The sequence below is a fragment of the Schistocerca nitens genome, chromosome 2 (assembly GCF_023898315.1).
Source record: "Schistocerca nitens isolate TAMUIC-IGC-003100 chromosome 2, iqSchNite1.1, whole genome shotgun sequence".
Taxonomy (NCBI): Eukaryota; Metazoa; Arthropoda; class Insecta; order Orthoptera; family Acrididae; genus Schistocerca; species Schistocerca nitens.
In genome coordinates, this window is record NC_064615.1 from 499,140,539 (window position 1) to 499,168,219 (window position 27,681).

The 27,681-nt window shown below is 37.1% G+C and overlaps 1 protein-coding gene across 4 annotated transcripts in view; it reads left to right on the plus strand.

The window, feature by feature from the left end:
- The window catches only part of LOC126236470 (intraflagellar transport protein 46 homolog), a 149,120-nt gene that overhangs the window by 114,819 nt on the left and 6,620 nt on the right, over positions 1 to 27,681 (plus strand). For 2 of the 4 annotated variants that reach the window (XM_049945798.1, XM_049945796.1), the window contains 3 exons: positions 17,638 to 17,750; positions 25,429 to 25,556; positions 25,645 to 27,546. In XM_049945798.1, the coding sequence (XP_049801755.1) occupies positions 17,638 to 17,750; positions 25,429 to 25,556; positions 25,645 to 25,748 (345 nt within the window). In that variant the 3' untranslated portion in view covers positions 25,749 to 27,546. Of the gene's footprint in view, positions 1 to 17,637; positions 17,751 to 25,428; positions 25,557 to 25,644; positions 27,547 to 27,681 lie in introns of those variants that run through there. The other 2 variants (XM_049945799.1, XM_049945797.1) reach the window with 2 other exon arrangements.

The following is a 27,681-nucleotide window of genomic DNA, read 5'->3' on the forward strand; positions in this document are numbered from 1 at the left end:
TTAGTAGAGTGCTGTTTGAGACAGTCATGTCGACTAAATATCTAGGTGTAATGTTGCAAAGCAATGTGGAATGGAAGAAGCATGTAAGGATTGTAGTAGGAAAGGCGAGTGATCAATTTTGTTTTATTGGGAGAATTTTAGGGAAGTGTGGTTCATCTATAAAGGAGACTGGATATATGATACTAGTATGACCCAGTGTTGAGAACTGTTCGAGTGTTTGGGATCTGCACCAGGTCGGATTGGAGGAAAACATCAAAGCAGTTTAAATGCAGGCTGCTAGATTTGTCATCATTAGGTTCAAACAAAAGGCACGTATCATGACAATGCTTCAGGAACTCAAATGGGAATCCCGGAAGGGAAGCACCGTTATTTTCAAGGAACTCCATTGATAAAATTTAGGACATCCTTCACCACATACTGTACGGTGGCTTGCGGAGTATATGTGTAGATGTAGATGTTGGAGTCAGTTATGTTGTTACCTAAACAATCAGATGTGTTGCTTACAAACAGATGTTAAAATAAATAATAAAGAATTGGGAGATTATGAATGTAATCTGGAGATTGGAAATTGTTTTTTCAGATAAATGACAACATTTTTAGGGCAAGGGGAGTACAATGAGTTGCAGTTCCCAGCAGAATTTGGACATATGGCAGAAATGACAAGAAGTAATTTAGCCTTGGTTTTTCCTTTTGTCTGGGATAAGTGTAAGAAAGGAAGGAGCAAGGGTATATATAGCAGTTCATTTACCTACAGTGGGGATTAGTGTGATAGGGATTAGAATGAAATTTCAGTGTTACTCCATTCACACATCTGGTGAAACAGGGGTAATAGGGAAATGGATATGTATAAGGATGCAGGAGGCATTGTTGATTTCACATAGAGAAGCTCATGTAGTTATGTCATTAGCAGATTTGGAGAAATGCACTCAGAGGTGTTGTCGGCCCAGACAGACCTGTACATACTGATATGTGTACATGTGTACATCCTGGAATAATCATTTATGATAACTCTCCATCCAAGATAACATGTTATGTCCTCCCTACAAGAGTGTCCTCAGTCCACTCACAAATTTCACTTGACACCCCATATGATTGTACTTTTGACAATAAGCATAGGTGCAGTACTAAGTCAAATGCTTTTTGGAAATCAAGAAATACTGCATCTACCTGGGTACCTTGATCAAAAGCTTTCAGTATGTCATGTGAGAAAAGTGCAAGTCGGGCTTCCCATGGTCATTGTTTTCAAAATCCACACTGTTTGGCATTGAGGAGGTCATTCTGTTCAAGATACCTAATTATGTTTAAGCTCAGAATATGTTATAAGATTCTACAGCAAATTAATGTCAAGGATATTGGATGGTAGATTTTTGGATCACTTCTACAACCCTTTTTGTACAAGGGTGTAACTCGTGCCTTTTTCAAAGAACTGGGCAAGGTTTTATGTTCAAGGGGTCTACGATAGATTATAATTAGAAGAGGGGCTAACTCAGCTGCAAATAATATAGAATCTGACAGGCATTCCATCGGGGCCTGTAGCTTTGTTCAATGTGTATGATTTCAGCTGTTTCTCAACACAACTGACACTAATAATTATTTCATTCTTCTTTTCAGTTGTACGAGGATAAATTTGTGACAATTATCCTGGCTTTTCCTTTGTAAAAGAACATTTGAAAATTGGGTTAAGCATTTCAGCTTTTGCTTTGCTACCCTCAGTTTCAGTTTCTGTCTCTTTCGTTAGGGTCTGGACACTAACAGCCCTTATATACGACCAGAATTTTTTTTTGGTTCCACTTGACAATATTCTGCTACAGTAGTGATATGGAAAATTGCATTCCTCATCTCACCTACATCCACTTCCATTTCTGTTTTTGTAATATTGTCCACAAATGTTTTTTCTATATAGGCCCATATATTCCTTCCAGCTTTCAGACATCACTTCTTTGCTTAGTGTTGGTTTGCCAACAGAGCTCTTAATGTTCATACAGCTGCTTGTCTTTCCCCAGAGCATTACTTTAATTTTCCTCTCTGCAATATTTGTTGTCATCTTTGTGGTATTGTACATGTATTGAAGAGTCAGTGGTATGACAGCATGCTTAATAGTGTGTTAATCCACCTTTGGGACACAGTGCAGCAGCAATTCTGCATTACATGGATTCAGCAAATCTTTGGTAGGTTTCTGGAACTATGTGGTGTCAGATATATGCACAGGTCAAGCAATTGCTCCAAATTGTGGGCCAGTGGTTTGTGGGTCCCGGATGTGTTCCATTGACCAGATCAGCTGAATTTGGTAGCCAAGATAACATGATTTTACTGTCTTCCTTCTCAGACCACTTTAGCATGGTTTCAGCCTTGTGACACAGACCCTCATCCTGCTGGAAAATCCTATGGCCATTGGAGAAGACATCAGGTATTGGTCCTGCAATTTGTGATTTGGAACATAGATTGCACATATGATGTAGGACAAGTCAGCATTGAGATAGTAAATCCAGTTTATACACATTGATTTTGAAATAATAATTCAATACATGTTGCATATAGAGAACATCATTATAAAAATGAGCTATACAACTGAAAGCAATAAGTACAGTTATCGATGTTTAATTAGTCACACCAATTTTTATGGTGCCCCAAAAACTCACAAACAAAACAGAAGCAGTGGGCAATCAAGTTCTGTTTGAGTTTGACTTTAAATAGACACAAATATACTATTGAATATAATAGAGGGAAACATTCCACATGGGAAAAATATATCTAAAAACAAAGATGATGTGACTTACCGAACGAAAGTGCTGGCAGCTCGATAGAAACACAAACATACACACGAAGATACACACGAACACAAACATACACACGAACATACATACTATTGGTTTAAAATAGAATGGCATGTGGTTATGCAGCATAATGCCAGTATGATAGACTGCTTTGCAAAGTTTGTATTTCTTGTTTTGGCATGTAGCTTAAATTTCTGCATAGTACCAGCACTTCCCAGAGGATAATTTCATACAACAGTAACAAAGGGTCGAGAAGACCAGCCTTGCTCACGGGGGTTCATTGAAGCTCACAATTTGCAGCATTGTCTCCATAAGTGATGGTGGCTAACTGGTTCTGAGTCATGTGGAAATACTGAACCAGAGACTTCGGAGGCTCTGTGTCAAGCTAGGCCTTACACCATAGGTTTGAGCACTGTAGGGTCTCCATAAATGGGTTAGGTGTGCACTACACATCAGAAGCCTGCCAGGAAGCTGACTGTTACATAATGTGAACATAATGTCCAGAGAATGATAGCTGTAAGAGATACAGAAGTATTAGTGTAAGATCCAAATGAACCCCCCCCCCCCCAAGGTGAGAGTATTAAAATCCTAGTACTTGCCTGTCAGAGCATTTGCAACATATCAGAGTTTGAATCATTCCTGAGGATGATAGCATTGAGATTTTGGTGGAAAGGATAGGCTACTGGGAAATGGAGGTGATGTATTTGTCACAGTAGACAAGTAGCTCTAATCCACTGAGATAGAAATTGGAGTTGCTTGTGTGATAATCTGAGTAAGACTCCGTATCAGGGATCGACATAAAATTGTAATTGGATCTTTCTGTCAACCACCAGACTCATCTCCTGATGTAACCAAAAACATTAGAGAAAAGCTCAGGTGGCTTGTATGAAAGTTCCCAAATTATACTATAATCATCAGAGAAGATTTCAATCACCCAACAGTCTATTAGGAAAAATACAGTTTTGTTAGTGGTGGGTGTTACAAGACATCATGTGGTTGGTTGGTTGGTTGATTCAGGGGAGGGGACCAAGCAGTGAGGTAATCCTGTGAAAAAGAAATATGTTAAATATAATGGCAACAAATACACCAAACCTCTTTGAGGATGTCCACATTAAAACTGGTATCAGTGATGATGAGGCAGTTGTGGCAACAATGATTGCCAAAGTACAAATGACAGCTAAAGAAGTAGAAAGATATCTGTGTTTAGTAAGTTAGATAAAAAAGCAGAGTGTTGTATCTCAATGAGAAACTTGAAACTTTCAGCACAGGGCAGGAGCATCTACAGAAACTGTGGCTCAAGTGTAAAAGATCAGCTCGCCATACACAGGAGAGATATGTACCCAGTAGAAAAGTTCATAATGGGAGGGACCCTCCATAACATACAGGCACTATAAAGAAACTTCTAAAGAAACAGAGATTACTGCATAACAGGTGTAAATCAAAGCATAGGAATATAGGTGGAGAGATGCTGAATAATACGCATTTGGCTGTCAAGAGAGCAATGTGTCACTACTATAGTAAAATATTGTCAAATGATTTTTCACAAAACCCAAAGAAATTCAGTTCATATGCAAAGGCTCCAAAGTTAGTGTGTAGTCACCTGCAAGTTGAGATTAGCAAAGCAAAAGCTGAAATACTTAACTCTGTTTTCAAACGTTTTGTTAGAAAGGGAAACTCAGGAGAATTGCCCCAGTTTAATAAGATAAGATAAGATAATTTTATTGTCATTAGGCCATTACAGAAATAGACAAATTTTTGCACAATAGACAAATTTTTGTACAGCACAATCGTTACATTAATACACAGAATAATAAAGCATTATTAACTTACAATTCAATGCCCCAGCCAAAGAAATCTTTTAATTCATAAAAGGGGTTGGCAACAAGCCACTTATTTAATGTTTTCCTAAATTCACAGTCTGGAAGATCTTGTACTGTGTGCGGAAGCTTATGAAATAGTTTATGGCCCACTAGCTCATAGCTATTGACTGTTTTTTCCTTGTGTTGTGACCATGGATATTATTTTTTCGTTTTACTTCATGTAGGTTATTTTTTGTATAGATTAACATTTGGGATACATACAGATTTATAACAGTCATTATTTTGAGTTCGGCAAACAAGGGCTTACAATGTGCTTTATGCTGGGAACATGTAATGACTCTGATTGGTTTCTTCTGCAGAAGTAATATATTTTGAACATGGCTTGAATTTTCCCCAGAGAATAAGTCCATATGACACAATACTTTGGAAGAATGCAAAATACGAAGTCTTAACCTAGGCTGCTGGTACATATTTTATAAGACATCTTAATAACTAGACAGTTTTATACTAATATATTTTATGTGTTGTTCCCAGGACAATTTATTGTCTAAGTATATCCCCAAGAACTTTACATAGCTGGGATCATTAACAGGGCTTTTGTCCCTTAGGCTAAATAACATTTTTTGTGTCTTGTTCTCATTCAGGAGAAAAGCATTTGACTTAAACCAATATTTTACTTGGGCAAGTGTATTGTCCACAGAATCTTTTAGCTTATTCAGGTCATAATTGTAGTTTAGGAAGGTTGTGTCATCTGAAAATAGGACCGTACTGGAACTTATAAAGGAGGGTAAGTCATTTATCATAACCAAAAACAAAAATGGTCCCAAGACAGAGCCCTGTGGAACTCCCATCTTAGTATGTTTCTCAGTAGACTTTTCTGAGCCAATACACACAACTTGCCTACGGTCTTGGAGATATGATGGTATTAGTTTTAAGCTGTTTTCCCTGATGCCATAGAAATGGAGTTTCGCTAGCAGTGTATCGTGTCCTACACTGTCAAATGCTTTACTCAAGTCACAAAAAGTGGCCTGAGCATAGCCTTTCTCCTCAGACACTCTAAGTATATATTTAATTACGGAGTCTATTGCATCAACTGTTGACAATTTTTTTATAAATCCATATTGTGATACATTAAATATTCCAAGTTTTTTGAAGTGGGTTGACAACTGATGGTATATGATATATTCCATTATTTTGGCCAAGACTGTAACAATTGATATTGGTCTGAAGCTTGCAGGGTTGTCTTTGTCACCCTTTTTGTAGACAGGGACCACCCTAGATAGTTTCAGGTCCTCTGGAAAGTAGCCCCTGATATACATTTATTTGTGCAGTGGGTCAATGGATACACAATAGAATCAATTTTTTTTTCAGCAATTTGCATGATACATCATAAATATCAACACTATCTGATGACTTGAAGTTCCTAACTAGTTTTAAAATAGTAGTTGGTGTAACCTAAGAGAAAGTGAGAATATTGTCATAGGCTGTTGCATGATAGTTTCTTTCTAATAGTTCAGCTGCACTTACATTAGATTTACTAATACAATTGCTTGATTCCTCCACAGATTTAATAAAATACTCGTTGAAATCTTGTGAAGAGATGCTGAGTTTGACCTTTTGTTGTTCTTTCACAATGCTGTTTATGATATTCCAAGCAGCTTTGCATTTATTGTTAGCACTCTCAATGCATTGGACATTGTATGCCTAAGCATTGGACATTGTATGCCTTTCTTGCTTCAATAACTGCTTTTTTTTATAATCATTTCTACATTTTACATATGAGGATTTTGCATTATCAGTCATAGTATTTTTGTATATATCTAGCAGAGTCATTACATGTGCCTTCATATCGGACAGCGTTTTTGTGTACCTAGAATTTTCTTTTTTGACCCCCTTTTTTTACAGCCAGTATCTGTTATCTTGCATCTTCTGATGGGAATACTGTCATTGAATATTTGCAGAAATGAGTTAAAAAGTGTTTAAATATTATCTTAGCTGTTGCATTTTTTGGTGTACAAATATTACTATCATTTTTCTGAAAAAACCAAGCCCTATCTGCAAGAGATTTCTTAAACTTATCAATTTTTCTTTCACTCATTGGCCTAGTGGCCACCATTTTTGATTTGGATGATGCATCACTAGGAGTGACAGAGCTGATCCTATTTACATATATTAAGTACACTGATTTGTGGTCTGAAAAAGGGAACACTGTTACATCACATTGATATTGGGCATATTTAAAGCTAACAAACATATTGTCTAAACATGCTAGTTCCCTGATAGGTTTATGGTTAGTATACTGTAGGTTGAATTGTCTCAATATGTTTTTCAGGCCACTAACACTACGTTTATCAGTCAACATGTTAAAATCCGAATTAAGGTCACCACCTATTACAATGTCATAGTTGGTAAATTTGTTCTCAGTAAGTGTACATAAGAGGATGTCCAATTTTTCTAAGAAAACACTAATAATACCACTGGGAGACCTGTACAATGATACTACTATTAGTTTCATACTACTAATAACTATACTAGCCGCCTCAAAATTCAGTTCTTCACATAGATAATCTAAATCTAAGGTATCAATTAAGCAGTCCATTGATGTGTCAGCATAGATTGCTACACCACCTCTCTTGTGGACTCTTCTGCAATAACTGTTTAAGCAATAACTGTTTAATAGACTATAATTTTCTAATTTACAGAATGGAAGTTCGGCTTCAGTGGCCCAATGTTCACTTAAACACAACGAGTCAAATTTATTCACTGATGAAAAATCATTTAGTATCAGTTCCTTGTCGTTCAGTCCTTGAGTATTTAGAAAACCAATTTTTAGGTCTGTATTCTGTCCTTCCACGTTTCTTGGATGATGCTTATTTTTGGACGTTTTAGCTACTTTGTCCAGTTTTTCACCCCTATCAAGCCTTTTTAGTTTCCCTTGCTTCTTATTATCTTGCAAACATCTGTGAACATTCTACTGAGTGTTTGAGACCCCAATCTATTTAGATGCAGGCCATCCTTTCCTAAGCAGTTATCATTCAGAAATTTATTTGGATCAATAAACACTGCCCCAAGCACGTCACATTGTTCTTTTATGGCATAGTTTATTTTGCAGATATTTGATCACTTACAGATCTTCGTTTTATTATTCCGCTGATTAGGAGCCAGGAACCTTTATAGACACTTTTGGCTGAGCGAATTAAGTGTCTTGTTTCATTGGTGATTTCTTCCTCATTGCTACTTTTTATCGCATGTATTAGCACACCGCAATAGTTTTGTTTGAGTTCGTTTTCTGCAGTATTGTGTTTGAAGTTTTCCATATTTTTAAAATGCTTGTTTAACTGTTGCATTCTAATTCCAGGCTGCACATCAATGTTGCATCGTGGAACAGTGACATTTTTCAGTAACGAATCGCCTATTAATAGAAATTTGTTTTCTTTTTTTGTAAACTTGAGCATTTTTAGTGTATGTTACGGATTTTCACTTGTATTTGTGTGATGGATTTTGGGTTACTGAAGTTATCGGTGAATCATTGTGCACAACTTATACATTAGGCTTAAAATTTTTATCATAATCCTCGTACCACGGAAACGATGAGTGGAGTAACATAGATATTAGTGTCAGTGGCATTGAGAAACAACTGAAATTGTTAAAATTGAACAAAGCTCCATGGCTCTGTGGAATCCCAGTCAGAGTCTATACTGAATTAAAAAAAAAAAAAAACTGTGGCTATTCGTTGGAAGAAATCACAGGTCACACCCTTTGTAAGAAGGGCAGTAGAAGTGATCCACAAAAGTACCATCCAGTATCCATCGGTAATATATCAGTTGATACCATCAATTTGTTGTAGAATTTTAGAACATATTCTGGGCCCAAATGTAATGAGGTATCACAACCAAATGACCTCCTCAATGCCAACCAGCACTGATTCTGAAACCATCAATCACCTAAAATCCAACTCTCACTTTTCTCCTATGACATACTGAAAGCTTTTAGATCAGGGCAGTCAGATAGACATACTGTTTCTTGATTTCCAAAATACATGTGACTCAGTACCATACCACATGTACATTTATTAGCAAAACATCGAATGTATGGGGTAAAATGAAATTTGTAACTACACTGAGGATATTTTGGTAAAGGGGGTGCAGCAATTTATCTTGGATGAGAGTCACTAACAGATGTAGAAGTAACTTCGGGTGTGTCCCAGGACAGGTCCCGAGTTCGAGTCTCAGTCCAGCACATAGTTTTAATCTGCCAGTAAATTTCATATCAGTGCACACTCTACTGCAGAGTGAAAATCTCATTCTGGAAACATCCCCCAGGCTGTGGTAAAGTCATGTCTCCGCAGTATCCTTTCTTCCATGAGGTGTTTGGAAGGTAGGAGATGAGGTACTGCTGGAAGTAGAGCTGCGAGGAAATGTTGTGAGTCATACTTGGGTGGCGCAGTTGGTAGAGCACTTGCCTACAAAAGGCAAAGATCACAAGTTCGAGTCTCAGTCTGGCACACAGTTTTAATCTGCCAGTAAGTTTCATATCAGTCCACACTCCACCGCAGAGTGAAAATCTCATCCTTTCTGTTTGTTCAAGTTGTATATTAATGACCTTATAGGCAATATTAATATTATCCTCAGACTTTTTGTGGATGATGATGTTATCTACAATGAAATACTGTGTGAAAAAATCTGAATAAATTACTCACCCAGATCTTGATAAGATTTCAAAGTGGTGCAAAGATTGACTTCTTGCTTTAACTGATTAGAAATGTAAAACTGTGAACTTCACAAAGCAAAACAAAAAACATAGTATCCTATGATTGTAATATCAATGGGTCACAGCTGGAATCAGCCAGCTTATACAAACAAATATGTGGGTGTAACGCTGTTTAGAGATATGAAATGGAATGAGCACACAGGCCACCATGGGTAATGCAGGTTTATTGCTAGAATACTGAGCACTTTCAATCAGTTTACAAAAAACATTGGTTGCAAATCACTAATGTAAACCATCCTAGAATATTGTTCAAACATGTGGGCCCCTTATGAAGTAGTACTATCAGGGGATATTGAATGTACACAGAGAAGGGCAGCACTTGTGGTCACAGGTTTGTTTGATCCATGGAAGAGTGTCTCAGAGATGCTGAAGAAACTGAAATGGCAGACTCTTCAAACTAGACATAAACTATCCCGAGAAAGCATACTTAACAAAGTTTCAAGAACCAACTTTAAATGATGACTCTAGGAATATACTACAGTCGTGTACTTGTTACTCCCCTAGAGATTGTGAAAACAAGATTAGACTAATTACAGCATGCACAGAGGCATTCAAAAATCATTCTTCCTGCACTCCATATATGAATTGAAACAGAAAAACCCTAACAATTGGTAAATTGGGACATACTCTCTGCCATGCACTTCACAGTAGTTTGCAGAGTATATATGTAGAAGATGTAGGTGAATGGATACTGCCATGGTACATTGTCACCACGAGTGCACAGCTTGTGTTTTGCGTGAGGATTTTACAGTAATATCTGTATTTGCTTTTTATTTGCATTTTTCAGGTGCGTCTCCCATTTCAGGTTTCCAAGAATGTGGATACCTAAAAAATTTTGTCTCACTACCTTGACTCTGTTTTTCCAAATACACTAAAAATCAGGGTTGCAAGGTGCAGTTTCTGTACAGTGTGGAAAGTGACTGTCACTGCTTTTTGGAATTTATTATGAGCTTGTTAGCTCTAAACCATTGGCTCAAATTCCATGTTACGACTGCAGTTGTTGCTATTAGCAGAGTAATTTGCTGGCAGTATCTGATTGGAACTGTAAGATTTATTGTACATATTAACACATTAAACACAGTTATATGTACTATTGTATTATACAGTCCACAGAATATTGAATAACAGCATCCATAGCAACGCAAAAGGTATATAACAATCAAGGCATAGATTCTAAATTCTCACACCCCCACTGGAATCATGCCTACAAAAAGACAAACAAAAAAACTACATTTTCTGTCCAAATTGTTGTAGCAGCAGATGATGGCAAGGCTTAGCCACAGGTTTTGTCATCATGTCTGCCAGCATTTGGTCTGAAGATACATGCGCCACAGTGGCTTGGGCTGACTCAGTTTTTTCTCTTATAGAGTGGTGTCTTGTGTCTATATGTTTGGTTCGACTCTTGTAGCCAATAGTCATAGATGAGTCAGTTGCTGCTTTGTCGTCACACAATAGTTTGACAGCATGTTTCTTGGGATTTGGAGATATTTCAGTGTCTAATCTTTGGAGCCATACAGCCACCTGATGTGCTGAGGTCAGGGCCATGTATTCTGCCTCAGTTGAGGATAAGGCTATAATTGGCTGTTTCAAAGTCTGCAAAGACATTACTGCTCCTTGAGATATAAACAGATATCCGGTTGTTGGCTTCCTGTCTTCGGAATTTCCACACCAGTCTGCATCAAGGTAACCTATTATGCAGCAATTCTCTGCTTAGAAAACAATAGCTTCATATCCTTGGTTCCTTTTGGACATCTAAAGAGTCTCTTGACTGCTTGCCAGTGTGGCATGCCTGGATTGTCACAGAAACGACTGACAGTCCCTATCAAATAAACTAGGTCTGGCCCTGTCCCTGACTGAACATACATTAAACTTCCTATTGCTTTGTGATTGGGTATGTTCTTCATAGCTTCTTGCTCCTTTTCTCTTTTTGGACTGACATCATGTGTGAGCACTTGGTTACTGTCTAGAGGCATTTCTAGAATATTGCTCTCAAGTGCGTGGGACCCTATTAAATAGGACTAACAGGGGATACTGAATGTATCCAGAGAAGGGCAGCACAAATGGTCACAGGTTTGTTTGATCTGTGGGAGAGCATCACAGAGACACTGAAGGAACTGAACTAGAAGACTCTTGAAGATAGACATAAACTACCCCCAAGAAAGTCTAGTAACAAAGTTTCCAGAACTGGCTTTGAATGATGACTCTAGGAATGTACTACAGCTCCTACATATCGCTCAAATAGGGATTGTAAGGATAAGATAGAATAATTACTGCACACACAAAGGCAATCAAACAGTCATTCGTATCACACTTCATATGTGAATGGAAGGGGAAGAACCCTAATAATGGGTACAATGGGACATATCCTCTGCCATGTGCCTCACAGTGGTTTACAAAGTAAAGATAAAGATGTAGATGTTGATATAGATATTGGGTTGCACTCTTTCATATTAAATTTGCTGTGTAGTAATTCGGAAATCTAAAAAAATTATAGTTCCATCAAGATCGCTCAGCTTAAATTTTTCTCTTAAACTGTTTTTCAAAACTTCTTTCTCTTGTGAATTGTTACTGGAAAATAGCATATCATCCACATAAGCAGTAACGATTAAAATGACTGAACCTTGATTTTTGTAAGAGACACAATGGTCAGCTGTTGCTCTCTTGGAAGTTTACATTCAACAGTATACTGTCTAATTTCAAGTTCCACTAGCGACCATCTTGCTTTAACCCTTGTACAGTCTTTTTTAGTCTTTTAATACCAGTATCTTTCATGTCTTTGTAAAGGGGTCTACTTCTGGAATTTCTTGTAAGTCATCTTGTAAGAAATCCATGACAAGATCTAGATGATCAATGTCAAGATCATATTTAGCAGCCATAGCAAATAAATATCTTAATGAGTTATCTCTTATAACTGGTGTGTATATTTCATCAAAATCCATGCCTTACTTCTGAGAACAACCTTTTATTAGTAGCTGTGCTTTACACAGTGTCACCTTTTGTATCTTTCTTTGTTTTAAACACCCATTTCATATTTATTGGTTTCTTATCTGATAGTGAAATAGCAGACTCCTGTGTGTGGTTCTCTTTGTGTGATTGTAACTCTTCTTATGTTGGCTTTTGACATCAGTGACAAAGGATCAGTATCAGATGACTGTTTAGACTGACAGGTTAGAAAGTCATGTAGCTTCTTTGGCTTCAGAATTCTGGATGACTTTCATATTGACTCAATTGCTGCAGTTGCTAATAATCATTATTTGCATAATATCTGGGCTTGGTTCCTTATTGCAGCTAGTAGTCCTCGAACTACTACTTGATGTGGTAATATCTGGTTTGGATTCAAATTCTTTTAGTTAAGTCATTATTTCATTTTGCTTCTTTTCTGTCAGTGGAAGAAACAGTGACTTGGTTCCTGTGACTCAGTTTCTTCTTTTACTGTTTAGAACTTGTCTGAAAAAGTTTATTAGTTTATTGTTCACATATTCTGTGCTCTTATCTGTGTGTAAAGTAAAGAGCCTTTTTCTAATCTGCCTTACAACTATATTTTTAGTCTCAGATCAGCTGAGATACTTCATTTTTATTTCTGAAAGTATATACAAATACTTTCCTGGAATATTGATCAATTGCGAGGGGCATTTGAAAAGTCCATGCAAAAATAAAAACTACTTACATGTTTGGGGTAAACCTTTTTTATTTTTTGACATAGTCTCCTTTTAGATTTATACACTTCGTCCAACACTGTCCTAATTTGTTCATCCCTTCCGAATAATAGGAATTGTCTAAGTCTGCAAAATAGCTATTAGTTGCTGCAATCACACCTTCTTGTTTGAATAAAATCTTTGTCCCACCAACCATTTCTTCAAAGTGGGGAACAAACAGTAGTCCAAGGGAGCCAAGCCTGGAGAATAGGGAGGATGTGAAATGAGTTGGAATCCTATTTCCATTAACTTTGCGACCACAACTGCTGAGGTGTGTGCTGATGCATTGTCGTGATGGAAAAGGATTTTTTTGCGGTCCAATCACCGACGTTTGTTTTGCAGCCCGGTTTTCAAACGGTCCAATAATGTTGAATAATATTCACCTGTAATAGTTTTACCCTTATCCAGATAATTGATGAGGATTATTCCTTACACATCCCAAAAGACAGTCGCCATATTATGTATCCATTCATTCAAGATGCGCACAGCACTAGCAATCTCACACACCTTAACTCTTCTGTCATCCATCACCGTATCATGGATTTTATCAATGATTTCTGGAGTTGTAACCTCCACAGGGCGTCCAGAATGTTCAGCATCACTTGTGCCCATATGGCCACTCTGAAAATTTTGAAACCACTTATAAACTGTTCTAATTGAAGGTGCAGAGTCACCGTAATGTTTATCAAGCTTCTCTTTAGTCTCCTGAGGAGTTTTGCCTTTCATAATGTATTGTTTAATCTCCACACAAAATTCTTCTTCGTCCATTTTTTGACAATCACTCGACTTCCTTGATTCACATGAATGCCAGACACAAATAAATAGACCAATATGGCTGAAACTTGGTGTGCGTTCTTTCCAAAGATGCTACTAACTAAACATGACCTCGATACGTGCCAGTGGTGCCATCTTTCGGACTTAGCACAGACTTTTCAAACGTCCCTCGTAAAGAAAGGAAAAATTTGGCACCTCCAATTGACATAGTTTGCATCAGGTAGCTGGAGGTGGCTCTTGAACTGAATTGTGAAAAAGGAAGTCTTGTCTGTTTGCTCTATAAGCAAATACTACATGAAGTGTTAACTGCTCGCTCAAATGCAATTCCACTAGCAAAGCCTTTGCAAAGTGCATGCATAACTTCAGATTGCAGATGACCTTGTCTTTTATGTCACAGGTGTGCACTGTTCGACTGTAATACTGATTTTGCTTCAAACATTAGATGATTTAGTTGGTTTAGTCAATACATACCATTGGCTAATGACACACTAGGAACCACATTTATTTATTTTTTTTTTTTTTATGTGTCGTAAACACAACAGCCTTGTTTGTTAAATAATATTGAATAACCTTTTCTGCTATTTTACTAACAGATAGTAGATTTCTGCTTAGCTGAGGCACATATAGTATATCCTCTGCTTTAATTTTGCCTTTCTTGTTGCCCATGAGAACATCTACAAATGAAGATAGTATGCCTTTTACAGGTAAGTTATCATTATTTCCTGTTACAACTTGCGAGCCTATCACTGTTTTACAATTATTTTCATTACATGGATATTTAGACATGTCAATTGATGCGCCAGACTCTGCATACTGTTCTGTCCGTACATCTTTACCTGCAGCTGTATTTGAAAAGAATGTCTGGCAACTTACTGTCTTGGCTGAAGTTTTTGCATCATTTTTGCTCATGTTGCAACATTTTTTTGCCAGATGATCATACTTGTTGCAGTTATAGCACTTTGGACCTTTTTTTAAGATAATGTCATTCTTTTTCCTGCTGACTTGAAGAGCAGTCTCACTTGCCAATGGTTTATTACAGGCGTCGGTGTTTATTTCTTCCAATAATTTACTTTTTATGGAGACTTCTCTGACTGGCAATTTTGGATTTTCTCAACTCATAATCATAGGTTTATATTTGTCTGGTAGTCCTGCATGTAGAATACACCCAGTCCATTCATCTTTAACTTCGAATCTCAAGCCATTATGTTTGACACATATTCTGAAACTGACAAACAATTTTCTCGTCTGGTTGTGAGCAGTGTCTTCAGTAATCCTATTCATCAGAAGAGGCCACAATTGTCATAGACTTGCTTTAGCCCGTCTGATGCTTCTTTAACTGTAAGTGTATCGTGCAAATGAACATATATCGATGGATGGATGGAGAGTATAATTTTGGCTCTTGCTGTGCAAACTGTAGTTACATATGTTATTTTGCCACTAATGAAACCCCACAATTGTTCGTCTTGTAGATATGTAAGCATAGTGAATTGCTGCATACTATAGTTTTCTCTATCCATCAGTTTCTCAATCAGAAACAGTGAATATTTTTTTTACGGAAATCACTGCATTAGCTATTATGTAATTCCAAATTGCCATACACTGCTGCTAATTTCTGTTAGACTTATTTTTTTTTATTTTTTATTTTTTTTTATTACACTCAATTATATAGTCAGGGCCCATAACCTGTTAGCAGAGTAATTTTCTGGCAGTATCTGATTGGAACTGTAAGATTTATTGTACTCATTAACACATTAAACACAGTTACATGAACTATTGTATTACACTGAAGAGCCAATGCAACTGGTACACCTGCCTAATATCGTATAGGGCCCCCACGAGCACGCAAAAATGCCTCAGCATGATGTGGCATGGACTCAGCTAATGTCTGAAGTAGTTCTGGAAGGGAATTGACACCATGAATCCTGCAGGGCTGTCCATAAATCCATAAGAGTACAAGAGGGTGGAGATCTCTTCTGAACAGCACATTGCAAAAGATCCCAGATAAGCTCAATAATGTTCATGTCTGGGGAGTTTGGTGGCTAGTGGAGGTCTTTAAACTCAGAAGAGTGGTCCTGGACCCACTCTGTAGCAATTCTGGACATGTGGGGTGTCGCATTGTCCTGCTGGAATTGCCCAAGCCCATCGGAGTGCACAATGGACATGAATGGCAGGTGATCAGACAGGATAGTTACGTATGTGTTACCTGTGAGAGTCATATCTAGACGTATCAGGGGTCCCCAACTGCACATGCCCCACACCTTTACAGAGCCTCCATCAGCTTGAATGTCCCCTGGTGACATGCAGGGTCCATGGATTCATGAGGTTGTCTCCATACCCATTACTCATCCATCTGTTCAATACAGTTTGAACGGAGACTCATCTGACCAGGCAACATGTATCCAGTCATCAACAATCCAATGTTGGTGTTGACGGGCCCAGGCGAGGCATAAAGCTTTGTGTAGTGCAGTCATCAAGGGTACACGAGTGGGCATTCAGCTCTGAAAGCCCATATCAATGATGTTTACTTGACGGTTCACATGCTGACACTGGTTATGGCCCAGCATTGAAATCTGCAGCAATTTGCAGAAAAGTGTTGCACTTGTGTCACATTGAACAATTCTCTTCAGTCATCATTGGTCCCATTCTTGCTGGATCTCTTTCCAGCTGCTGTGATGTCAGAGATTTGGTGTTGTACCAGATTCCAGATATTCACGGTACACTCATGAAATTGTTGTATGGGAAAATCCACACTTCATCGCTACCTCGGAGATGCTGTGTCTCATCACTCATGCACCGACTGTAACACCACGTTCAAACTCACTTGAAAGTTGATAAGTTGCCATTGTAGCAGCAGTAACCGATCTAACAACTGTGCCATACACTTGTTGTCATATATAGGCACTGCCAACCACAGCACCGTATTCTGCCTGTTTACATATCCGTATTCTGCCTGTTTACATATTTCTGTATTTGAATACGCTAGACTCTACCAGTTTCTTTGGCTCTTAAGTGTATACAGTCCACAAAAATAAGGAATAACAGCATCCATAGCAATGCAAAAAATATATGTCATAGTCAAGACATAGAGTCTAAATCATCACAGTCTTATTCAGGTAATCCAATTAGGATAATTGTGTCATTTACAGAAAGTAGTAAATGAAGAAAATGGGCCAAAAAACCTGACCTTTGAAGGAGTCTATATATTATTTTTTGATACATTACTACAAAACTCAGAAATTTTGTGTGTTTCTGCTTCTTTTTATTTTATTTGAGAGGTTTGGTGATGATCATGGAGGTAAGAACGAATCCACCTGTTTGGTAAGCCTCCCATAATTATTTAGTTTCAGCAAAATAATACCATGATCAGTTACATCAAAAACATTGCTAAGGTCAAGAAGTATGCTAGAAGCATTTTTTTTTTACCTACTGGAACTAACATTTTGTTTAGAAAGGCATGGCAGATCATCTCTAATCTGAATTACGAGATCCAGATCTCCAAGCTCCCCCAACTTCTTTTTTTTTCTGCTCTTGGAGAAAGAACCTGTGATACCAAAAGTTAGTAAAACTGTTTCCTACTTATTGTTGAATGTTGGTATTGGAGATAATAGTAAATTTTGGCCAACCTTCTGTCTCTTTCAGATTTTCAAAAATTTGTGAAAGGAATTTTCTTTTTTATCAAATTATGGGAACATAATTTTGTGTAAGACTTTCATGTATATTTTACAATACATTTTAATTTTTGGTTCTGCATTCCTTTGTTTCCAAGGAAACCAAAGTATTTACATTATAACACATGCATTTCAGGTAGTGAAGAAGGTTGAGAATGCTGAAAAGAACTCACGTGCTATTGACAAATGGATAAAAGATATCAGTGATCTTCATCTTAGCAAACCACCACCAACTGTTCACTACACTAAGTGGGTTTGTTGCTATAATTTTTTATTATTATGTGAAGATTTATGTTGTTGTTTATATAGAAATGTGATGTTTTTGCATAAAACTATAATATTTCATTGCTTAATGCCTCACTATGATCAACACTTATTTTCCAGTCTGTGGTGTCTAGCTTTTGGACAATCATACTGTTACACTATTAACTCATTACCTGGGCTTGAAATATAAAACTTACTTTACAGACACAACCCTAAAGCTACATCTAGTAATTGTCAAATAACTGCCATTTGGTTGTCTACATTCTGCGCATAAACCATCTGTGGCTCATTCGTACATTCATTCATTCTCTCTTCATTTTGTATCTACATTACAAACTTAGGTAATTTCCAAGAATGTTAGCCTGTTGAAGCCGGGAGCTCCAAATGATAATATCGAATGTGCGATTCTAAATCGATCACCTGACTGTGGTGGCAGGTTATGATAAATTATTTGTGAGTTGCTAGGGAAACCTAAACGATTTATGTCGGTTGTGAGTTGGCATGTCTGATGTCGTAGACCTTTCCTCTACTGATTGCCTCACGTGGAAGAATCTAATTCTATGCTTATGTAATGTAGAAAATTGTTTTTAATTTTGTCAAAAATGTGGACGACGAAAGGTGGGACTGTATAGACTGCGGTGGGGCAAAGTCTATAAAAGTTTGTACAAAGAGTTCTGATTGTGAAGTACCCTTACAACTTCATTGTGCAAACTGTGGTAAATGAATGACAATCAGGAGGAATACATGGTTTGACTATTCAAAATTATTGATTCAGACCAGCATAATTCTTGTATTTTGCTGGATCAAGGACTGCAACCTGCAAGCAACAGCATCAGAAACTAACTTACCTACCAATACCGTGTGCGACTATTTTGGGTTTTGCAGAGAAGTGTGTTATGTAAGAGTGACGAACGACAGTGTAAAGTTGTTGAAGTGGACGAGTCACACATAGAAAGAAGGAAAAACCAGAGAAGATGACTTTTAAAGAATAAAATCGAACATATTTGGGTATTCAGTGGAATAGAACGAGGGTCGCAGAAGTGCTTTGTAGTAAGAGTGTTTTCCAGAGACAAGGTAACTTGAGTCAGTTTGATAAAGCACTTTATACTGCCCGGTAGCAATGTGATTACAGATGGCTTTCAGTCCTACAAGACACTGAAAGCAGAAGGATTCAAACTCAAGCTTGTGAACCATTGTGTAGAGATTATGTCTTCCACTGATTCCAGTATGCATGTGCAGAACATTGAGCGGCTTGGAAATCTGTGAAATCTTCCATTAAAAGAGAAGGGTGTCCAGGCAAAAGAGACCAACCCTACTTGTTGCAGTAGCTGTATTTCCATAACTTGTGGTTGCAAGGAAAAGTAAACACATGTGACACACTACCCATATTTTTGCATGACATAGGCATAGAGTACCCAGGTTATGGCAAAAAGGGAATGCTTCCCACAGTATACACATCAAATGGACTTTCTAATGCCGACAATGTCGATGATGAGTGAGGTAAGTTGTTTCCTTTGTAATTACAAGTATTTTAGTCAGTGCTCTTCTTTTTCCATTGCTGTAGTGGCCACTGGAAACATGCTCATAATGTCTGCTACCATAATCACGTGATCGATTTAGAATTGCACACGTGATTTAGAATCACACGCTCTATATCTATCTTTTGGAGCCCCAGCTTTGAAAGGCAAACATTCTTGGAAATTACCCAAACTTATATTATTAGAGGTCCATGTCAATAGATATGCAGAATATGTAACAGCTGAAAGCAATTCACGGGTGAGTTGTCATCTGCAGTGGGAAAAAAATTGTAAAAGTATCTCTGTCATAACTGTGTCAAAAATCAATAGTCTGTCAGCTATAGATGTCCAATAATTGGTGTACCAACACTTTTTGTTCTACTGGCTTTTTTGACATGACTTACCAGAATTTATTTGTGCAGACAGCTCTGGAAGCCACACACTGTAAGATGTTCTGGCTGCCTTATGTAAATTCCAGCCATGAGAAATCTGTATATTTTTGGTTGGAACACTCAAATTTTAAGATCAGCTTTTCACAGATTTCGGTAAATAACACTTAGCAGACTCAACACCTTCACAGAATTAAATAGGGTCTGCATAGCAAAAATCTTAAAAATGTCAATAATGATAACAGTTCACAAAAAAGGTAAAGGCATGGGAAAAATGAATAACAGAACAACTTCAGAGATGTTGGTTTGTGTGTGCCGTGTTAAGCAAGAGCACCTGTGAATAGTTAGAACAATAAAGTTTATTGGTTAGCATAAAACAGTATCATGGCTACACCACTCTCAACAGCACAGTTATTATCAGTAGCATAGATGATGACCCAGTGAATGGCTGCACCATTATTATCAGGCATCATCTGGAGTGCTCAAAATACCTTGCATACCATTATGCTTGCTATATTATGTCGCAGACGTTGATTACAGCTCAACAAAGGTGCTATTAATAATGACTCTGAATCTGAAACTGGCGTAGCTATTACATTATTTTACCAGAATTTGAATGAAGTAGACTTTACTGGGGGGGGGGGGGGGGGATCGACGTTTAGTGTGTCAACACAACTTTGCAAACTCATGTCTTCTTTAATATTGAATACCAGGTCACAAAATCACTGTGCAAGGTGAAAATAATTGGAGTCCTGTAATAGCTAACTGTTCCTCTGAATCACAAAGACTCAGATGCTGGGTGGCACACAACTGTTTGCTGTGTTTGGTGTCAAATCTGTTACAACTACTAATGCTGCTGAAACCAGCCATGTAACAGGCAACCCAGTTGTGTGTAGCCATAACTGTTCAGTCAGCACATAAATTGTTAATTTCACTCGTTTTTTGAATTTAGGGCAACAGTGAAATCCCTCTCCAGAACAGACGAAATTTCTCATACTAACCCAATATTTGTATTTCCTGACAAATCCACTTTTCTTTTAAAAGACAATGCCCACATTTGAAACTGACCTAAGTGTATCAGTCTCACTTTAAAACTACAGATAAATAATTTTAACTCTTTCTGTGACAATGCCTGCACAGAAAAAACACTAAACAATCATTGTATCAAGAGTTTTAGTTTTTCAAATTTGGCAAAGTGTGGTTAGATTATTCCTCATACAGTGCAAGGCAGTTAATACTCTAGTAGCTAAGTTATTAATGCTACACAGTCTACGATGTTAACTGCCGCACATAAAAAAAATTCTATAAACTTGTTTTTGGACAAGCATGGCTTTCCGGCATAGTTTTAATGTGATGTGAAAGGTAATTACAAAATGTGATATTCATAGCAATTAAAATGTGGTCCTCTAAAAAGAATAGATCATTGATTACTGATATTCTAAATGACTACATGTTGTTAAGCTCTCAAACATTTACTATTGATTTCTGCAATAAAAACAATGCGTTGACATATATTTTATATTTAAGTGTTCCACCACACTTCTCCTCAGCTACATAATGATAGTGGGCACGCAAGTTAGCTGCATAGCTCTCAGAGAACTCCATATTTGTATGCCCTCAGAGTGATATTACAGATAAGATGTTTGCAGAACTTAATAAAATTAATCTCGTATTTGGATGTAAATGATTTTTGAGAAACTATTTCAGGTTTATTAAAATCTTAAGCAAATTTATTTTGAGTAGAAAAGAAAATTATAATACACCATTCTTATCATTAGATTGGTCAACAATATGTAGGATGTTTACATTTTCTGTCCCACATTCAGCTTCCATCCATCCCACATTCACTTTCCATGCCCTCACACTGTTCATAAAATTCACCAGCACACTTTTAGGTATAATACAGCCAGTTGCTACAACTGGGAGATAGGGATGTACTAGACATGGCCTACACATGAATAGGACAGGGGAAGATAGCTTGGCTCCTTGCAGATAATGATAATATACGGGGAGCCACCATCACATTTAGCAAGATCCCTGTGGTTACTGGTGTCAGAGAGAGGCACCTTTTTTAGGTTAGAAAGAAAGAAATGAAAGTAACAGAACAGTGCCACAAAATGCTGAAGAATGCACAGAAAAGTAAGGTTAGCTTATTTCATCAAAATATTAGAGAACTGAGTAATAAGGTAAAAGAGCTTCTTCTCTGTTTGGAAAATTTAAAGAGCTCTGAAAAGATAGATATCCTTTGCCTGTCTGAGACCACATTACCACAGGGTTAGATAAGTTACATATAAGAGATTACACTATAGCAGCTTACTCATGCAGAACTAATATGGGTAAAGGTGGTGGTGTTACATATATTAAGGCGGAACACAAGTCCAAAAACTTCGAGACAAATAGCTATTGTAGTGATCACCACATAGAAGTGTTCACTTTTAATTGTAACTTTACACTGATTCCCATTGGGAAATTTTGAACTGTGTATGGGGAATTTGGATTCATTACTGTGCCATCTATCAGACAGCAGCAAGTAGCTAATAGTCTGTGGTGACTTCAGTGTGGATTTTCTAAAATATTCTGATAGAAAGAATGATCTGGAAACTTTATTTGGATCCTACAATATGATTCCAGTAATTAACTTTCCAACACCGGTGGATAAAGGCAGTAGGACCCTCATTGATAATGTTTTCTTTGGTAAAGCTCAGAGTAATAGAGTATCTGTTTACCCAGTAACAGACGCTCTCTCTGGTCATAATGCACAACTAGTCAGGATAAATAACATAATGCCTTACAATATGGATATTCCTCAGTGAAAATCACTTAGAATAATCAATGACTCCAGGATAAATGTTTCTGAGAATAGTTCACAGGAGAATATCTGGGATGAAATTTATGATGAACCAAATGCTAACATAATATTTAATCTATTCCATAATAAATCATATCATTATTTGAAAATGGCTTTCCACACAAACTAATCAGAAAGGATACTAAACAGCCATGTAAAGACGGATTAAAGTATCTTGTGAAAGGAAAAGGGTAATGTATCTTTTGGCAAGAACAAATATGGACCTTGCAGTAGTTGCACACTACTACTCAAAATTACTAAGAAAGGTTATTAAAAAAAATCAAGGAATATGCACATAATGTTAGAAACTAGTACCTCCAACAACAGAGTTAAGGCTGTGTGGAATGTAGTGAAATGAAAGACAAGACAAGCAACCACAGAACAGAATAACATCACTATTGAACAGAATGGAAGGGCTATAAGTGATGTCATAGGTAGCAAATGTATTTAATGATCATTTCTTAAATGTAGTAGAAAGCATAAGGACAAACAGTTCAAGAGAAAAATTACAGCAGTATGTTGAACAAGTAACACTCTTAAAATTTCAAAGAAATTTATATATTCTTTAGAAAATAAAAGCACAACTTATTCTGATGGTGTTTCCAATGTAGTACTAAAGATTTGTTCCTGCATAATAAGTCTGGTCTTACCTGAAATATATAATGCATCATTAACCCAAGGCATTTTTCCAGAGAGAATGAAATATGCCATTGATAACCCTCTTTAAGAAAGGTGGTAGGAGAGATGTCACTGTTGACATCATTTTCCAAAATTTTTGAGGAGGTGATGTATTCTAGAATAATATCTCAAGAATAATAGCCTCAGCAAATCACAATTTGGGTTTCAGAAGGGTTGCTCTACTGAGAATGCCATTTACATGTTCACTCAATAGATTTTACAAGCATTAAATAATAAAATAGCACTGGTTGGTATTTTTGCAACCTATTTACGGTATTTTCCTAAATAAATTGAAGCTTTATGAGATTGATGGTATATCCAATAAAAGGATAATGCCATATCTAAGCAAAAGAATGCAGAAAGTTGTTCTGAGTAATTGACCATTGCCTATGTTCAACATCAATGTCCAATGACCACCCACAGATGGCAGGTGATGGCTGTAGCAGTGGAGGGTATATTTATCTGATGTCAGAAAGGGCATTATCATTGGCTTTCAGCACAAGGTTGGAAACATTTCTGAAGGGCATTATCATTGGCTTTCAGCACAAGGTTGGAAACATTTCTGAAATGGCTAAATTTATAAATTGTTCATGTGCCATGTGGTTAAAGTATATCGTGGATGGCAAAATGGCACTATCCAAAACCAGTGGTGAGGCAACTGTGGTGCACGCCATGGGCTATACATGATGAGGGTGAACGATGTGTGTGAAGAGATATGTATGGGCGAATAGACATGCAACTCTTGAGCATCTGACTGCCCAGATGAACCTAGAGTCTTCAATCACGATTTAGCAAACATTGCTACAATGGTCCTCTGCAGCAGGAGCCTGATTCATGCACCCATGCTGATTGTTGGTCATTGGCAACGAAGGCTGGAGTCTGCATGACAATACCATTGAGTTGCACCAGGTGACCTTTTCAGGTGAATCACATTTTATGTTCCATCAGACAAAAAGCAACGACACCCTGGAACAATCATACAGGCCAGAGGAAGGAGTGTTATCATTTGGGAAACATTTTTGTGGCATTCCCTGGATGGTATCGCATTCTGGAAGGCACTATGGAACAACCCAAGCATACATCTATCCTCGGGGACCATGTCCACCCCTACACAGTTTCTTTTTCCTTGGCACAATGACATTTACCAGCAGGACAATCGAACATGCCAAAACCTAGTAGCAGCTGGCTGTGGCACTAGAGCCAGCATTGTTCCACATCCCTGTCAGTACCTTCCAGAACCTCATTAACTTTCTCCCTCTGCATCTTGCAGCAGTCCGTAGTGCTAAGGGTGATTACTCAGGGTATTGACATGTGATAATTTTAATGTGACTGGATGGTGTACTATGTAATAATTTAATTCATAGGAGAATAATTTATGCCAAAGCACAACAGTTTTCATACATGATTTAGTACTAAATTTAAAGCTCCTTTGATATAAGGTTTTTCTATATCAATGTTAATCTTCTATTAACCACATGAAAACCGTTTTTATGCCTAGTATTAAATTCATAAATAGATAGATGGGATGATCAGTACCTCCCTGCTGGAGGAGCAACTCTCAATGCAAGGTGATAGATACACTAAAAAATAAGTAAATGCTGTTCTCCAAGCTCCAGTTTTTGAGGTTGAAAAGGGGATATAATTGGGAGTATTTGAGAGGAAAGGAATGGATCACTCAGAATACAAATTGAGGAACCTTGGAACAGGAGGTAAGAGACAAAGACGAAGGAAAAGATATACTAAAAAGCCTTAAGACAGCATGCCACCATGCACTGTGCAAGGGCAGTTCAAAGATGGTAAATGGATGTGAATGTATAAGAGGTAAAATTGAATATAGAAGAATGTAAAACTTCATCTGGGGAGAATAAAACAAGCCATTGTTCCATGTTTTGCATCTTTCATTTTTTCCTACTAGCTGGTTTACTCTTAATCAAGTGCAGGTCAGTCAGAAGTGACCTGCCCCACACCCATCTATTTCTTTTTTCCCACCCCAAAGTAGGAAACTGTTGTTCCAAAAGCTAGAAGATGTGTATGTACTTGTTTGATGTATCTGATGACTGTACTGGAAACTGCACATCCTAAACATTAGTACTGTACACCCCATCTCTCTCTCATTTCTTTTAGTGTCTACATGTCACAGAAGTCTCACACATGACAAAATTGGTAAAACGACCAAAAAAGCTCAGTATTTATAGTACAGTTCCTTCTGTCAACATAATTTTTCATTCTAGACCAATGCCAGATATTGATAACCTAATGCAGGAATGGCCAGCTGAATTTGAGCAGCAGTTGCAGGAAATTGGTTTACCAACAGCTGACTTGGATTGTAACCTGCTGAAATATGTTGACATCATATGCAGTAAGAAAATTAAACTTTCCACAAAATGTTTATTATTGTTATATATAAAACATTTAACGTCACTTTAACTTTGTCCTCTTCTTTTCAGATTTTTTCGATATCCCTATATATGAATCAAGGATACAGTCACTACATGTGCTGTTTTCATTGTATGCAGCTGTTAAAAAGCATGTGAACAATAATCCAGTATGATTACTCAGCTCTCATACATCTGAAGTGGCGTTTCAGGCTAACATTGTATCACAGTTACAGAAAAAATGTGATTCAGAAATGTGCACAAACATGTAATTAATGATTTTATGTGAGTTTAGTAGCATAAATTTATGGACTTTCCATAAAATTATTAAAACAGTAACAGAACACTCAATATAAATTGCTTTCAGTTTTAAGGAAGACAGATCAACATCCACCTCAGAGTTGTAACTGAATGAAACACATCACATGAAATGCAACTGACTTTTTAAATTTTTAGTTTGTGATTAATACATTTCTTTCTTATGTTAATCAGTAATTTTGATGGGACTGTGTTAGCATTATCAATGAATACTACAGTTTTGAAAGCAGGCTTTTTGTGTGTGTGTATACCCGTGCACTTGAGAGAAAAAGTCACAAATGATTTTATCGTCATGCAGTGAGTTTGGAGTACGTATTACTTGAAGAGGAGTTCACCAACCAGTGAAAACAATTGAATTTCTATGATTCTCAGGATAGCACTTAGGGACCTTCACTTCATAACATACTGCATCTCTTCAAAGAAGATCTAGTTCCTTTGACTGATGAGCTATAATTTTCAGCAAGGATTGCAGTCATCCTGTTGTTCCATATAGGTAGGAAGTATTGTGTAACAACAATGTAAGCATGGAAAGCAGTTTCTAATGAGAACAATTGGAGAAATTAGAAGAAGGAAAAGAACATTATGAACCAGGAATGTGTAAGTTTAGAAAATATGAAAGAAATGGAACTCCTATCATTGTAGGGACATTCCTGCTGTAGGTATGAGTACTAGAAAGTGGAAAAAATTTTGATCTCATTACTTAGCTTAAAAGTATTGAAATGTTGCAAAACGCCTTTTTTCGTTAGCCTAAGAAATAAGTACAAATCATGGTGAGATAACCTCTCCCTCTCCACACACGAAAAGTGTTATCTGTCTGAAAGTGACATACCCAAAATCGGTAACTATGTCGAAAATAATAAATAGCAATCTAAAGAGGTAAATATTTACAAAATGCACTGTTTTTTTTTAAAGAACATTCATAATTATTCTTAACAATGCCTGGATAACAGTAACAATGTGTTGAAAATAGTGATATGAGAATATTTCAAATGTTGACATTAAAAAATGAAAAAGTTGTTAAATTTATGTAAAAATGCGTGACATCAACCAGAAAATCTGTTCAAAATAAGCCAAACATACGGATCAATTAGTGTAAAAATTATGACGCAAAATGTGTAGTACTGCTGATAGACACATATAAAAACAAAAGTGACACACTACCTCCCTTTTGGAACTAATACTCTCTTCATCGGAGAGGAGAGAGGGATAGGTTAGAGAAGGTTAAAAAGAAAGGGCAGGTCACTCAGACCCCAGAGGGTAGTAAGGATGAGGGTAGACAAAGAATCTTTGTGTACATCTATACCATAACTTTGGAAATCCTTTCTGTATTTATTTCAAAGACTTCATCAAGAAATGTCAATTTATTTATTCTAGTTAGTTACTAGAATATTATTATTACTATTTTTAGCTTCTCCAATTCCTTACCCCACCTGTCTCACAGAAGTAATTGAATTAAATCACTTTGCCATCAGATTTTCATTTTTCATCCATTCATTCATTGTGTTCCATAGAGCCCATCAAGGAGAATCTTCTTGGATGTGGACCTAGTCCAAGTATACACCAACAAAAGACAATCAACTTGTAGAAACTTAATCTGGTCACTATATTAACAATAAACTATCACTGTACTTCTTAATATAAATTGCACTCATGACAGATAACTACGATGTAGTAAATTAGAAGGAGGGGGGAGGGGGGGGGGGGGGAAGGAAGAAGAAGAAACTGCTGCTTCCTCATTTATACCAAACAACTGCTGTTTATCTTCCACTGGCACCTTCTTTTGATATTTCC